The sequence below is a fragment of the Choristoneura fumiferana genome, chromosome 15 (assembly GCF_025370935.1).
Source record: "Choristoneura fumiferana chromosome 15, NRCan_CFum_1, whole genome shotgun sequence".
NCBI classification, from domain to species: Eukaryota; Metazoa; Arthropoda; class Insecta; order Lepidoptera; family Tortricidae; genus Choristoneura; species Choristoneura fumiferana.
In genome coordinates, this window is record NC_133486.1 from 10967447 (window position 1) to 10985005 (window position 17559).

General features: G+C 37.1%; 1 protein-coding gene across 5 annotated transcripts in view; it reads right to left on the reverse strand.

The window, feature by feature from the left end:
• LOC141435789 (synaptotagmin-10-like) overlaps positions 1-17559 on the reverse strand; it is a 115405-nt gene that overhangs the window by 40350 nt on the left and 57496 nt on the right. For 2 of the 5 annotated variants that reach the window (XM_074098610.1, XM_074098614.1), the window contains exons 2-3: positions 11827-11989; positions 10534-10681 (exon numbers count right to left, since the gene is read on the reverse strand). In XM_074098610.1, coding sequence (XP_073954711.1) covers positions 10534-10681; positions 11827-11989 — 311 coding nt within the window. The remainder of the gene's footprint in view (positions 1-10533; positions 10682-11826; positions 11990-17559) is intronic. The other 3 variants (XM_074098613.1, XM_074098612.1, XM_074098611.1) reach the window with 3 other exon arrangements.

The window sequence follows — 17559 nt, forward strand, 5'->3', positions numbered from 1 at the left end:
GTGGATCGTGAACTGAGTCACGTGAGACGGGTTTTGGAAAGCAATGGGTACAACTGGAGGCAGTGCAACCGTGTAGTGAACGTGTCGACTCGTCAAAGACCGGTGGGAGCTGAGAGGGTTCCGGTATATTTACCGTTTATAAAAGGGGTGACGGATAAAATCGGACACTTGTTACGCCGAATATATAGCATCAAGTCGATTTTCCGTCCTCATATGCAGCTCAGACAGTTGGTACGTTCGCCGAAGGATAAGGAGCCCCTGAGTGGTCCCGGGGTATATATGATTCCCTGTGCCTGTGGCAAGAGCTATATTGGAGAGACTGGACGAAACGTTTCCACAAGGGTATCGGAGCACATACGCAGTATGAGGAAACAGGACGACAAGGGCTGGTGGGCTGGTGTGGGCAAGGGCTGTGGCCGAGCACTCAATGGACTCGGATTCGACGCACTATATCAGATTTGATAAGGTATCTGTACTTGCGAGAGAGAAATTTTTCATTCCGCGGAAAGTGCGTGAAGCCATCGAGATTAGTCGTCGGCCGAATTTCAACCGGGATAGTGGTTGGACGGTACCTCCGAGTTGGAAAACGGTGTTAAATACTCGTGCTGCGTCATCGGTGTGTGTGAACGTACCTTTACAGAGCGATGTTGTTAGTGTGTTGTATAGCTAAAAAGCGAAGCGACTACTTACATTAATTTTGCTTCCAAATTTTAAAATATTTATAATTAACACAAAAAATATGAACTCAAAATGAGATTAGTAACTTATTTCTAAGTAATTCACTTATAAAGCACTACAAACTTATTCTGAATCAAATTTTCCAAGTACCATAAAACTGTTTCACAAATAGGAAATACGGATTGCCAGAATAAAATTAGTAATAATAATATGGAGCTCTTATGTGGCTGTGTTATTACATAAAATAAAACATATCCCCTTATATATTTTAGGTAATATACAATGAAAACAGCCCCAGGTGAGGTAAGGGGTTACATCATAAAGCTTTCAGAGTATTAAGGGTTGGTATTGTAAAAACATAGCTGCTCCATCAAACGGGAAGTAATTTAGATCACCAGAGAACCTACACGTTGATTTATGTGACTTAATAGTCATATAAGTCAACGTGTTATGTGACTTAATAGTAATATAAGTCGACGTATGGAATAAAAGCAGCACTATTGATTTATTCTAAACTAGACTTTACCCGTGGGTCCGCACGATTTTAATAAATTCCCATGGGAATTCCCAAAGATTACATCGTGGATGTCATTAATTTTGCACGTAAAACAACCGCGTCAAATTTCTAGTGGAAATTTGGGGATTTTATTTGGGATTTAGGGTGAAAGAGTAACAAACACACCCACAAACGTTCGCGAGTTGGCAGCGGGGGCCAAGCTGCAGTAATTAAAAAAAGGCATTCTGTATTGAACATTATTTTTTAAACATGAAATAAGGTATGTAATCCTTGTCTTGTCTGCATCCTGCAAACAAATTGATGTACAAACAATCTTTTCTAGAAACCTCAATATATGTAGGTACAGACAACTTGTAAAATTCTCCGTAAAAATATTCTCTACAAAACCTACTTACAGTTTTGACATTCCGCCATCGAGGTTTTCAATTCCACGCCATTGCAGCCGGCGGCATAATTAAGAACTTGGATAACGTTATTACAGCCGTAGAAGTATTAAGAGCGTAATTTTAATATTTGTCTTTGTTTTATGTAAGCCATTTTTAATTCAGGTTAATGTACGGAGTAAAGATAAGCTGCATGGAAGCTCGTAAAGGCAACAATATCAACAGTGTTACGACGTCCGTAGCCAGAGTATAAGAGAGTATATAAGCAATCTGCTAACAAAGGGCGCGGTCTTTCTTTGTAAGCAGATAATTTTTCACACACATACACACACACACACACACGCGCGCGAGCGCACGCACACGCGCGCACGCACGCAAGCACGCACGCATGCACGCACGCACGCAAGCACGCACGCACGCACGCACACACACACACACAGTAATAGAACAATGTTTTTTCTTTCTTTCTTCCCTTTAACTAACTACGAATATTTCACTTGCTCATAGTCAACTTTTCGTATGTAAATTATGCTTAGGCATTCAAAATTTATCACGGTCTACATCCCGTTACAAATTTGTCTAATGTCTAATGAAAAACGTCTACTGATGAACAAAGAAAGAGGCAATTCGAACGCCGCAATGAAGGACAACTTGCCATCTACATTCACTGGTCTCACGTAAGTCTCGCAACTCTAGCGATGTCATTGGTCCATTAATTGAAGATTACATACTTCTATTTTATTATGCCGCAGCTTACTAGTAGGCCAGTACCCACCGGTTCATATACAGCGTGTATTATTTATACAAACACAAAACGTAACCAGACATTACTTTTAGTGCTGTGAAGAGATATTGCAATTGTTTCTAGTAACAATGTACATATGTAGTATAATTTGACACAAATACAAATTAGCGATCATGTAGTGTATTTCATGTTAATTTATGTTATTAGGGAAAACAAGCATTTTTTAAATAAAACATTTGAAAGTATGTTTATTAAGGCATTTACTTACTGCCCTTACCTAATTTACCCAATTACAATTTCCCCGGCAGCCCCGCTAGCCTTGAATACGAAAGCGGTCGCTGTAACGTTGGCGCAAGGGGTACTACAGTTCGTTCGCGTTAAGAAAATAGTAACTATCAGTGCAACTGCACACTAAAGCCGTATTCATACTGGGGTTCAAAATAATAATATTTATTTCATAAAAGCAGTCTTATTACACATTATTGTCAAATATAACTATTATGTAATTATTTTTAAATTTATTCAGAATCGTCAGAAGTTTCATTCACATTTATAATAAAAGGATTCTGTTCCGCAAGTTCCATAACATCGTCTAAGTCCCACATGTTTTTTTCTTCACTGACCACGTGTTCACAGCATTTCTTCCATTTGTGTATTTCTTCTATTGTAACTATTGCGTCGTAAAACAGCTTTTCTACGTCTTTAAGTTTAAATTTGGAGTTATTGACTGAAATTGAAAACTAACTCATTGCTATTGAGTTTACAATGGTTTTGAGCACCGCACTGTCTAAAGTACTTATAAACAATATAAATCACTTGTTTTTCTCCGCTATGAATTATTGATCCACTTTTAATTTTACGAATTGGTCTAATTTACTATGTTCTAATTGGTCAAGGGGCGTGGCTAAGCTGAGTGACAACGATGAGTTACTATTTTCTTAATGCGAATGGACTATAAAGCGAGCGTAGGCGTCCACCAACGATGGACGGATGACCCGGTTAAAGCCACATTGCAGTCTCACGGTGCAGGCCGCTTCCGACTGAAGCAACTGGAGATAAATGGGGCGGCCTATGTCCAACACTGGGACGTTTTACGGCTGATAATGATGATGACTAACTCTCCTTAAAAATTGCGGTTGTAAAAAAATACACGCTGTATTCTGTGTTAGTCGCGTGTCAGTCTACCGTTTGCTGTTTTGTTTTAGATAATAATGTAAGTTTTATGACGTAACAAACTTTCCAACTCATTCGCTTTTAAAATCAACTTTTTTTTATGAAGCCACTGTTGGACAAAGACCTTTCCTTTCTTCCGCCACTCTTTAACCTGAGCATGCACCTGCCAATCAACTACTATAAGTTTTTTTTTTTTCAATAATACCTGACACTAGAAGTGCTACCTATTTGCCATACAGACATAATTAAACAGAAAAGCACACAATGTTATGTTATCCTCGTCACATCACATCAGCGAACTAGCAGTCTAGGGAGCTTAGTGACTTCGAACTAACCCTAATCCAACTAAAGAAAGTATTATAGTAATCCAACCTCTAGTTTTTGAGAGATGCGCGAACAAACATAAAATAAATAAATAAACAAACAGGACAAGCTAAAGGAAAGTTTGTAAAAATATACATACGTACAAACATACGTATATGCTTTTACGAAATTTGGCACGTTTAAAAAATTGGTAAAAATATAAATACAGATAAAATTGATAAAGTCCTTTTTTGGTCGGTTAAAAATACATTATTCGCTTGTTTAAACATGCCCCTGTTCGGGCTCTATGCTCTTTTGTTCTGTTGAACCAATGCTAAAGTATTATTTGTTTAGGCCCCACATCCAGGCCAGAGGTCAATACCCGTTATATTTATTAATCCAATTGGATTAAGTCAATAGGATAGCGGCGAGCCGCGAATAATTAAACTCTACGCAAAGAAAGTTTTAATTAATTATCAAACGCCGGTAAACGGCGAAACGCCCAGATTTGCTAATTTTTTTAAGGGTTGCTGAAAACACTGCTTAATGTGCGAGATTTTTCTTATTTATAACGAAACCAGAACACATTGAACAACCAGTAAGGTATAGCTACAGCTGGGAATCAAACCCAGGTCCTATCTTTCCGTGACATGCTTCACAAGTCGTCGTAGTCACATGATCTTAATATTTTATCACTTATGCAATAATGCATACTTACTTTTGCAATTTTTCTGCACTTTGTAGCTTTATTATTTATTATTATTGTTAGCTTATTCTGTCCCCCTGCTGAGCAAAGGCCTCAACATTCAACAACTTTAATGCTAAATAAAAACTATTCTTACTATTCTTAGATTATTCTCAGTTATTCTAAAACCTAGCACGTCACGGAGATCCATTTATTCTAAAACTAAAAATTTAGTGTGAAGGTAGCACAAAGCACAACCAATGGGAAAAAAATAGTATTTTTTATTACTTTTATGTCTGTATTCAATATGAAGTTAACCCACACTGCGTACATTTTCCTCAAGAGCAGAGCTCTGCTAATACTGGATTTTCATAGATACCTACGAAGTATGAAACTAGTTGCGTCAGTCTGACTCGCACTAAGATGATTTGTGTAGAAACGTACTTGAATAAATACTTTTTGAAAACAGCATTTCGACGGTTTTAATCCCAAGACCCGAAAAAAGGGATTTTAATCTAGACCCACTGGATTTTAGACTTTTACGGAAAGCCTTGACTGCGGACTTTAATGGACTTCCGACAAAAGCTTTTAAGTCAGAGGCTTAGTCGGAACCTAGGATTCGGTTGTTCAGGGAACCTATTGACATATTGGCACACAAGAAGGTGAGGTTTGAATAGGCTTGGAATAGATTTCCATATGATTCAATGCAAAACAAAACTGTAAAACAATTGGTAAATATTTATAAAAAATTGCTGATTAACAAACAGCCTTTTCGACTAACTTAATAAATGGTACCTCATCATACAATTTATTTCATTTACCCCCTGTCATTGACTTATCAATAGGTGGTGAAACAACCCCGTTAAAGTTGAAATAAATTAAAAGTGAGTTTAAGAAGAAGGAAGTTGAGTTAAATTTTGAGTTATAATTAATATTAATTAGATTCGCTAAAAATCTTTAAATATTAATATTAGAGTCTGAGCCACAGAATGAGCGGAAGATTTTTTGTTATTTTTGAAACAAACAGATTAAATAAATAAAAAAAATAGGTGAAAATTAAAATATTTTAGCGATTTGTCGTAATTAGTAAACGTCAGTAATTAGGTATGTGTTAAAAATGTCGATATGTGTTAAAATCCATAGTCGTTCTCTGACCAGGGCCTGATTAACTATAAGGTAGAGTAGGCAACTGCCTAGGGGCCCCGCAACGGCTAGGGACTCTGCGGGTGCTGAAAGAAAATGTTTCATAGAGTGAATAACCTAATCAACAAAAAGTTGGAAAACCCCCGACATGGTCACTTCAAAGTTCAATATCCCAATAACGGCTGAACCGATTTTGATAAAACATGTCTAAGAAGCATTGCTACAAAACCTGCTTTGAAAAAAACCGCATTCAAATCGGTTCACCCGTCTAAGAGCTACGGTGCCACAAACAGACACACATAGCGGTCAAACTTATAATACCCCTCTTTTTGCGTCGGGGGTTAAAATATTATTAGGGACTAGCCGTTGCGCACGACTCCGTCCGCGTAGAATTCGGTTTTCACTATCCGGGATAGAAACTATCCTGTCTTTCCCCGGGACGCAAACTATCTGTATACTCGTATCGTACTTACCAAATTCCATCTAAATCGGTTCAGCGGTTTAGACGTGATGAAGTAACAAACAAACAAACAGACTTACAAACTTCCGCATTATCCGCATATTAGTGATTTTGTATTCTCAATTAAAATACCTGTTAAGTATTGTTTTATTTTTCAACTGACAGAATCACTAGATTTCATTGAAGTTGAATTTGAAAAGAATTGACGTCTTTAAACGGCCGATAAAGCCCCGAAAATTATTGCCCGGGTGACCCGACATGTTTAATCCGGCAATGTCTCTGACCGTTTGGCTATCCGGTCGTCAAATGTATCGTTTTTTTTTTGGAACAACATCTTCTTTTGGTGCCTCTCCAGTTACTGAAGGTTGGCCATTAACTCCTAATATGTCTTCCTGTCCTTCGCGGGGTGGAACATCTCAGCCGGTCCAATCTCGAATGTTTCTCAACCTTACCGGCAACTTTGCACATCATTAAGTCGTAAGTACTACAACATGTAGCCCCAGATTTAGCGTTCAGGTAACAAATGCAGACAAGGAATTGTACTCCTTCATATTGCTAAAAACTATAACCTTATTTATAAAGCCGTGGTGGCCTAGTGGTTTGACCTATCGCCTCTCAAGCAGAGGATCGTAGGTTCAAACCCCAGCTCGCACCTCTGAGTTTTTCGAAATTCATGTGCGAAATTACATTTGAAATTTACCACGAGCTTTGCGGTGAAGGAAAACATCGTGAGGAAACCTGCACACGCCTGCGAAGCAATTCAATGGTGTGTGTGAAATTCTCAATCCGCACTGGGCACGCGTGGCAACTACGGCCCAAGCCCTCTCATTCTGAGAGGAGTCTGTGCTCAGCATATAGGCTGGGATGATGATGATGATGATAACCTTATAAAATTTTACTAACTTAACGTTTTACTAACGCGTTTGCAAACTTTAACGCTTAGAGTAAAGTTTTCTTGTTAGCTATCTTCTCTTCTCATAGATCTTTGGTTGATCTTGCTTGAAACTTATCTGATTTGTTTATCTGTTTAAACTTAGTTATATAGATAAGGATTTTTATTATGCAGGTAGTTATTAGATCAGCAATTGAGGTCATTTGATGGCGTGAAGGATGCAATGCATTGATCCAGCAACGTGATGACCTGTCTGGCGTAAATAAGACGAGAAATGAAAAATCGTTAAAAGATAAAACAAATTTTTTAGACTAGAACTTCGTGTAACTTATGCAGCCAGACCCTCGTTACAGTATACCATGGTTTTTTATGTAATACCATTCTATATTTATCTACTTAATAATACCATAAACCAATTACATTTTAGTAACGAAGTGCTTATAAGTGAAACTCATGTCAAATCGCATTTGCAACGTAAAAGACGAATTGGGTTTAATCCCTTACAAATACCAAAGAATAAAACAATAAATATTATTTGTTCTTGTCGGCTTACATGCGCCTTGACCTTTGAACTTTTGATATAAAATCTGACAAAAAAAGCACCGAAAAAACTCGGGGGAGTGTATTTCACAAAGTTTAACTAAGAGTCAAACTAGCAGCCACTATTGATGGCCAATAGCCATCACTATTAGGTACTGATAGCCACTCGTATTTATCCAAATAATAACAATTGAACAAATCGTGCATTCTATCTTCTTCTAAGTCCCGTTACTCTTGACATAGTGGTTGTCGTCAGTGAACCTTCATGACTACTTTCTTGAGCCATAGTGTGGTGATTTCCCCTTGCTTTCCACATCCAGTGCCATATTAAAACCCTTTAGGATATATTTAACTACATAATCCGGCGCCGACACTTAGGGTTGCCGACGTCTACTTTAGATTAATTAGCTACCGGCAAATAATTTTAGCACGAAAACTAACTTAAAATTGTCTTATGTCTGTGTCAAAGGAAACCAGACAGATCCTATGCCGTTATATTATTATTATTATACTAAATTTTAAAATATTATTTATAAATTCGCCGTAATGGTGATGGCGACTGTATACAACAACTCATGGTTACTTACACATAATACTATAACTATATTGTTTATAGGTAGGTAGGTATCCTTTATTTTTTATGTGTCCTTGTACGAAACTATTACACTACACTTATATACCACTAATTTACTACTATACCTAATACAAAAAATACCTAAGTACGAGTACGCGAAAGTAAAAGGTGATCATCGGCGCAGCCTTGACAAAAGAAAACTTAATCCTCCTTAAATTATCAGTGTGTGCGTGCGGCAGGTGCGTGCGTACCGGCGCGCGATGTACTTTTGTTCGTAGTGAGAACTTGTTCTCTTTTACTATGGTAGTGCTGTAGTTCATAGTTAGAGATAGCGTACAGAGAGCGCTGCTGCCTCACACTCATTTTCACCACTCCTTTCTGTCACACGGTATAAGACGATGGCAAAAATAGATGGTGAACGCCATGATCATAGGCTAAGTCGTTATTGTTATTTATTAAACATATGTAGTTCTTAGCGAAGTTTCATTAAAATCGATTCAGTTGTTGTTTCTTAGTTCGCTAGGTAAAAGTTACGTATTTTACAATTGAAACTCAAATTCCGGACGAAATTGTGGCACAGTAAAATATTTTTGTATCTATCCATCGCAGGTTTTTATGTTTTCGTAAAATGAATATTTTTATACCTATTACTTAAAATCAAATCTCTTGTTTAGGTAATAATCAACCCAGACAGTACGAAAAATATTAACAACCTGTTTTTTACTGCACTATCTAGTCCGCAACTTTTTTCATACTTAAGTAATCTACAGTTAATGCGTCTATCCTTTTACGTGAATGGTGTCTAGCAAAAAGTTCTGCGACGTCTGCAATATTGCTCTATAACTAGTCCCCAAAATACCTAACACAAAACTACGCCAATGGGTAATAAACTGGATCCCTACGTTTTTATTTCTGCCGTCTATTTTCACATGGTCCATTTGGTAAGTTTTCAACCGTTGGACTTAACAATAGAAAGAGGGCTACGTTGATCAGAAAACTATCAGTGAGATTGTGTAGTCTTTGGTGGCTAAAAGGATCTGACAACTCGCTACTCGTTTATAAAATGTATAAGTTTATCAAACATTTCTATTTACAGAAATGGGAGATCAATAGGCGTTATGAAATCGGACAGTTTTTTTTTTATTCGACTGGATGGCAAACGAGCATGTGGTTCTCCTGATTGAAGAAAGAATTGAATCTCGAATTAATGGCTTAGTTTATTACTGCCAAAATGCATGGAACTGTCAAATCAATGAAGGCCAGAAAATAATCCTACGAGTCTGATGGCCATTATTGAAAAAAAATTAACAAAAAATGGAACTGACTTCAAAAACCATTCCATTCTTTGTAAAAAAAAAATTGTTCATGGTTTTAGTGATTTTTAGCCAAAGTGCATCTCACAACGATTCCATTGAGCTCAAACACGACATAATTATATTATTTTATAACAGAGTACCGGTACTTACGATCTTCTTTATCAGGTCCAGTTCACCAAATGACACTTTCTGAATGTAAATACTTGATTTGGTGTTAAAAATGCCAAAATCGCTATAGGTGTGCTTTAAAAATTCAAGGGTTGCCCTCAATTTCTCTAAGATCTCATCATCAGATCCTGACTTGAATGGGACCACCTCGGAATCACAAACTTAAGGACATTCTTTAGAAAAAAAAGGATTTTAAATTCGGCCCACAACTTGGCGGAGTTATCGCGTAACAACACACAAAAAAATGAGACTCGATGGATCATTTTCTGGCATTCATTGTTTTTAGAGTAGCTTCAAACCATAGGTCCATGTGACACAAATTATGTTATAAGACCTGTACAAACTCCGTGGTTGCAATAAAGAATCAAATTGAATTGAACCCTGTTTTAAATGAAATAGGATGGCCAACATATTTTATGAAACAATTGGGACATTTGGTGGTAAGCAAACACCATCATCACCCATTGGAACGCAAGATATTGCTAATAACGCTACCATCCCAGAAGACTCATACAGGGTGACTGGTAATTCGACATATTCCTTGTCAGAGGTTATTCTAGAATCTAGAGCTTATTTGCAATGTTTTTGGCCCGTCAACTGGGGGTCAAAATTCAGTAGTTTTCGAGTTATTCGAGATTTAAGTTTTTTCGAAAAAACACTGAATTCCGACCTAAAAGTGGCAATTGTAAAAAAGTACATGCATTAGGACAGCCAATTTTTTTTTCTAGTAGCCAGTAAGCTAAAGATTTCAAGGTCAAGGTCAGGATAGGTTGCCTTCGGTAAGTATTGGGACGTAGACGTGGAGGTATAAGTACACAGAGAAACGAAAGTATACTCTGGATACCCCAAGCAGAATTAGCCAACAAGATGTTGGTAGGAATCCGGGAAGACTACACTAAGTAAGTTCTACCACATGCTTCATATTACCTGATAATACAATTGGCTTCTAAACTTACCTTCTTGTTACCAGGCTCTTTATGCTCCTGTACGTACTCTTGCTTCAGGGGTTCAGTTTGGAGATCAGGTAGCGAATGACTGATACGGATAGCTGCCTGGCGGGATAGCGAGTCACAGTTGCTCTCTTCGGAGGCTCGTCGGCTCCTGCTGACAATGGAAACATTTCCATTTAGTAGAATGATGGGTACATAACAGATGCCAGGTATCACAACTAGTATGATGTTGACAGTAAAAAGCAACAAATAAGTGTCCAATCACTGATGCAGGTTGAAATGGGACTGGGCTGGCCATGTTTGCCGCATGCCGGACGAGTTGTGGGCCAAGATAACCACCGAGTGGACGCCCACACGACACAAAACACAAAACATCAAAAAACAACAACAATGGTTTCTAAAGGATGGGGGTATTACCGTACGTACCTCTCGCTATACAGGGTGTAACATTCAGATCGGTCAGTTTGGGAAAGTCTGAAACTATAAGACGTACGAAGATCTGTTCTTAGGAACCATGGCATCAATTTTAGTAAAAAGAAAAACTGCATTAAAACATTTTAAAAAAACTTGTACTCAGCTCGGGAATCGAACCCGGACGATTATAAAAATAAAACTTACATTATTTAAGAACACGAAACACAACCGGGTTCGATTCCCGTTCTGAGTACAAGTCTATGAATGCAATTGTTCTTGTTACTAAAATAGATGACATGGTTCTTAATTAAGTATAGTTAGCTTCCCATACTGACCGATTTAAATGTTACACCCTATATAGCCGGCGGAAACACCTAGGATGGTTTCTACGGTAGCAAATGGAAAAACAAAAAATCGAAAAATGTTTCTGAAGGATGGAGTATTACCGTACACACACCTCTAGCTATACAGCCGGCGGAAACACCTAGCATGGTTTGTACCACGGAAGAATGAAAACAAGTGAAAGTGCTATGTAGGTGCAGCGCGCGTGCTACAGGTAAGCGGCGGTACCTATGCTTACTCGATGACAGTCGTGTTCAACATTACGTACAGTATGTTCACGTTTAGCAGTGTGGCAACATTCCTTGTTTTTTCAGTAATTATGCCGTATTGCTCAATTATGGAATGTAAAAATTATAGCAGGAAAAAAAATCTTACTCATGGAGGATTTACCTACGTCATCGAGTAAACTTACCTGTGGCACGCACGCTGCACCTACATAGCACTTCCACTTGTTTTTATTCTTCCGTAGTGTCTACGGTAGCAAAAGGGAAAACAAAACATCAACAAACAACAACAAAATGTTTCTAAAGGATGGGGTATTACCGTACACACCTCCCCACGATCCATCGCCAGGTCGCTGCGCAGTGATAGCCGACGGCAGCCAGCAGGACGGCGGCCATTGCTGCCAGAAGCAACGCGGCCGCGTAGTCTACGGAGCTGCCGCGGAGCCCCGACTGGTCTTCGAGACCTTCCGGTTGCCAGGCCACTGGAAAGAACAGCATGATTATTAAAAGGAAGGGCGAAAGTCATATAGAGCTAAAGTTGCGGTATGCAACAAGAATTTTCCCAGGATTACATTGCGAGGCCAGGAGCTGATAAATGTAAATTACATTGCATCGCCCGCATCGACCAGTGTTGACAAATACCGAATTAAAGCGAACAAAGCTAATAAAATCCTTGTTAAATTATGTTCTGTTTGCAAGTAACGTAAAATATACTCATTCTTTTTCGCTTATAATGCTAATGACAACTGTGTTCGATGTGACGAAAAATACCCGTCACCACGTAATGGCCCGCAAACTTTAGACCAAATGGGAACTGAAAATATTTTTATTTTTCTGTTTAAGTTTTAACACACGGGTGCATTTTATTTGACTGGAATGTTTTGCACTATCCAACGAAATTCTTGCTGCCGCGTATTGTTAAAACTTATATATGTTACTAGAACCTACTAGGCACTGTACCGGGATACGCGCCCCGGGCGGTAGTTCAAAGTGGTACCAAATTTTTTGTAAACACCTTGTCTTGATAATTGTAAACTAGATGGTAGCCCCCCCCCCCCCCTCTAAAAGCTAAGCTAAACGGTAAGAGTAAATAGCAGCCTAAGGTATAAAATATACCTAAATTAGACCTAAACTAGAAGATTCCGAACAAAATACAAAATTCATAGAAAGTTATAACTACATTTTATCGTAATGGCTACAGAACCCTATCTTGGGCGTGTCCGACACGCTCTTGACCGGTTTTTAAATTACTATTGCCAATAAAAGGTTCGATTTCAATTTAATCAAAGTAAGCACGTGAACGACTCTATGACTTCACAAACCATTCAATTCAACACGAGCCTTTGGGAGCTGAACGAGTGAATGGAAGATTGAAACGCTTCAGTCTGAGCGATTCGTTTAGTCGATGTTTTTTCAGTAACTTTTAGAAAATATGAGTAGGTATTTTGGTGTGTTCAACTGTCACATTTTATGCAGTTTTCTTACAATAAAGTAGGAAATTCTAAGGCCCATTCTATCCGCTTGTGGTAGTTTTAATGATAAATCACGATTGTGTGAATATAACGACTGAAAACGCAGACAAAATAAAGAATGTGATTAAGTGCTGTCGTATTGTGTGGAATTCAGATTGTGCAGAATTGCGAACAGGAAGAATCGATATTGGCATGAACATCGATTAATCCATAACTATTTACAGTGACAACGTTTTGATTGTGTTAGCCATATTTTCAACGAGATATCGACAGCAACTAACTGCGATGAACTCCCGACGATGGCCCATTTTATAGCGTCATGATGTTTTAATGTCTTAATAAATGTGTAATAATTTGGAGTTGCGTCGAAATATTATTTATTAAAATAATTACACAGAATTAAAGAGAAGCCAAATCACTGTGAAATTCATAAAATACAAGCACAACACATGACACATTTAAAAACAAACTAAACTTCCAGAACTTTCAAAAACATCGTCCATTGCTCAAGGCGACGTAACAATAGGAAGAATCAGAACCAAAAAAGTTTGTTTCCGAAATAATTAAGGAAAAAGCCAAGCTTTCTTAAGTATGGCAAAAAAGCCCTTGGTGCTAATGGGAACGCCGTGGACACATTTTATTTTTAGATCACATCATTATATTCCCTCATGTTTACTAGGGAATACGCATTCACGTTGCATTGGTTATTACAGGTTTGAAAAACCTACATAACAATACAATAAAAAATTTGCAAGTGGTAGGACCTTGTGCAAGGTCCGCCCGGATTGCTACCACCATCTTGCTCGCTAATCCTGCCGTGAAACAGCTGCGCTTGCACTGTTGCGTTTCGGCGTGGAGAGTAAGACAACCGGTGAAATTACTGGCACTTGAGGTATCCCATCTTAGGCCTCTAGGTTGGCAACGCATCTGCAATACACCTGGTGTTGCAGGTGTCTATGGGCGGTGGTGATCTCTTATCATCAGGAGACCCACTTGCTTGTTTGCCGTCCAGTTGAATAAAAAAAAAAAAAACAAAAGCTAATAGTAAATTTCAAAAGTAAAAGTAACACACTACTAAAATTATTCATGTGAAAGTTTGTATGTGTGTCTGTTTGTTGCTCGTTCAAGCTGAAACGGCTAAATGGCTATCTATTCTTCCAGCAATGTGGCCACCCATTTTATTCTTTGAGCTATCTCAATGACTTGTTCTTTTGCGAATTCCCATTCTGAATTCTTCGCACAAAGAAACATCGAGCATAAATATATAATAGGTAGCTCTCTCTGTTGGTAATTGCGTGACTCTGAATCTCTCCAAGTGATCAACAGTCAAGCAGGGCTACTACGAAACTCGAAACTCGAAGTTCGTATCGTACCATCCCTCTCGCTCTCGTATTAAATAGTATAAGTGCCAGAGGGACCGCCCGACACGAACTTTGAGTTTCGAGTTTCGTAGTAGCCCTGCAGGTCACTGTGGACCACCAAAGACCACCAAGGCATATCTGGCCCTTGCCTTATCTTGATAGATTTCTAGGCTATATCACGCTTATAGAATCACGATCCTCATCAATGACACATTGACAAGGGCAATCCATCAATTGATCCACCGCTTACCGCTGTCTCGTAATGACAAGTAGGATTTATTGTCCTACCCTTGATTTGATTAAATCGTTCAATCTATTTCTCAGAAGGTCAACGAACCGTGACTGTAACGTAAATGAGAAAACAAATAAAACATCAATAGCTTAACACCCACTCACAGCTTTTATACTTACACGTGTATTATCCATTCCAAATAGCATTGCATTGGACTCTGGAGAAGGTCACAGAAGCAGGGGTTTTAAACATTTTTTGTGAATTCCTAATAAAACTTATTTAATAAAAAAATTACCTTATAAGATGAATTCAAAATTATGAATTATTAATACGTAATGTACTGACAAAATAACACATTATTAATACGTAATTTGTTATATATTATTTATTAATTCTATTTATAAATATTTATAAATTTAATGAGCTGTGTGCATTTAATATGTGTCGTTTGGTCGGACGTACCTAGCTGTGGCGCACTTGGTAAACAGAGAAGCAGTGTAAAATTATTGTAGTTTATCTCGTCTACTTAAGTATACGTTAAAAGATATACATTATGTTACCGGGAGCCAGGCCTTTTTTAAGGGAGGTTAAAATAACGTATATTAATTTAATTAATAAACTAAAATTCTGACTTTGTTAATTTTCTAACAAAATTATAATTGCCACCAATGTACAGCAAAGTAAATTGACAAGTAAGTGTAAATGACAGCCTACAGATACTTTGAATATAACTTGTCAATTTGCTTTGCTGTACATTGCTGGCAATTATAATTTTGTTAGAAAATTAGCACAGTCTGAATTTTAGTTTATTAATTAAATTAATGTCATGGTTAAGTTGTCTGGCTTCCGGTAACCCACTGTATAGGTAACTAATAAGCCGCAGATACTGGAAATTGGAAAATAAAACGACGTAAAAATCATCATTATCTGTTTCAAAATAAACAAGATTATGTTCGAATGAAGTTTGCATTTCTTCTCTTTCTACAGAAATGAAATTTAGTTTGGACTTTTTATGGTCGTATCTCTCTGTCTCATTATCACTAATTGTCAATTTACTTCTTAAGAGATTTAAAGAATTCTTACACGACTTGGTTTTTCAAGCAATAAAAATATACAGGGTGTTAAAAAAATCCTGTACTAATACTATAATATAAGTGAGTACAAGTGGATAAACATTGAAATTCAAAAATAGAAAAATATATATTGTATGGTGATAGTCTTCTTGTGACTCATCTTCCATACAAAACTTATTTTTCGAATTTCATTGTTTCTCCACCTGTACCTTACGATTGTACACACGATATAAGTATGTTCCACAAGTTTAGGGTTGCCATATGAAAAAATGAAATGTCCTGATAAAAATACTGACCTAAAAGTAATTACATGTCTTGTATTAGAGATTTGGCATAAAACAAATAACAAAAATAGATTTTTACTACAATTTTAGGCAAGAAAATATTGAGATTTCTTTAGCTGTAATTTATCATATTTTAAATTGTTTGGAAAGAAATATTATTGTTTTTGTTGATTACTTACTACTTACATTTATCATTCCATCCTTAAAAACTATGTAAACTTTGCAATAAACGTTTTTTGGAAACATTATGTTTAATTATGTATTTTTTTTATTTACTGTGATCATTTCTTAAAACCCTGCACTTGCCAACTCCGAGCGCAATCTTGGCAAAAGGTCAAAAATTCGGACATGTCAGGACAAATCCTAAGGTATGGCAACCCTACACAAGACACGATCTAAGGACACGGCCTAAATGTCTCCTAAATCCTTGGCGTGATCAAAAATAATCATTTTACGTGGATGTCGTTCGTCGACGTGCCTAAACCGGGCTTAGCTGGAATGAATTAACATGACGGTACCTACCGGTATTATTAAAGTGTTGCCGAGTCAGGTGGATCATACAAGTGTTGGTTGAAATCTTGTAATAGTGCCACTTAGTTATTAGTTGTCTAATTCACAACGGTTGGAATGCCAGTAGTCTTTGTACCGAGTTTCGTAATCATAATCTTATTCGAAAATGTCATAATTTCTTATGTGTCACGCCAATGTCACTCGTAAAATATTGTATTGTGTTGTATATAAAAAACATGAACAAGTTGGTGAATTATACGATTTAATCTTTAACAATGACTGTGGAGTTATAATTATGCATGACAAGAATATTTCTATGCCAAGAAAAATTGGCGTTTTTTTTTAATTGGCCATAAAGTCAATTGCCATATCCTATCAAACCTAGTCATCTGTCAAAGTTAACAGAAATCAACAAAAACAAAATAACTAAAAATAAAGAAACAAAAAGACTCATCAACTTTTCCAAAGCAAAAACATATCGTATTATATTGTGCTTTGTTTCTTTTCTTTTGTACATTAAAGAGTACATACATACATACATACAGACGAATTGGCATTGGTCTCAAAAAAACAATGTATATTATTATATTTTTTTTTTTCATAAAATAAGCGAATTAAAGACATTACCCTATTTAGAAATTACCGGAATTATAGCTAACCATAGCTGCGATGGCGTTAAAAACTACGTTTTTCGTTGCCCATCACAATTATTTAAAAAAACGTAGTGTCTTCTGTCACCTGGCTGTGTTAGGTGAATTAGGCGGTTGAGTTATATAACGTTTATTTACGATGAAAGTCAAACAAAGGTCAAACGTTAATTTGCAAATATAGACACGATCAATTACTACTTTTTTTAAAATGTTATAAAATGATTTAACAAACTAATTATTTAATAAGATTGTATAAAAGTGATCAATGCCAAATTCGGTTGAAAAGACCTGTGTGGCTACCGGCAGCAAAGTCATCCCTAACTCAAAGGTTATCGCGCATTTAGCGCTCATGTAGCTCGCCTTAGAAAATAAGCTATAAAGCATCGGAGATTAACACCTTATATTCTATCGCCATTTTTTTTCGTCAAATACGGTAGTTAAGAAGCCAATTATTACCTAACCAGTGTTTA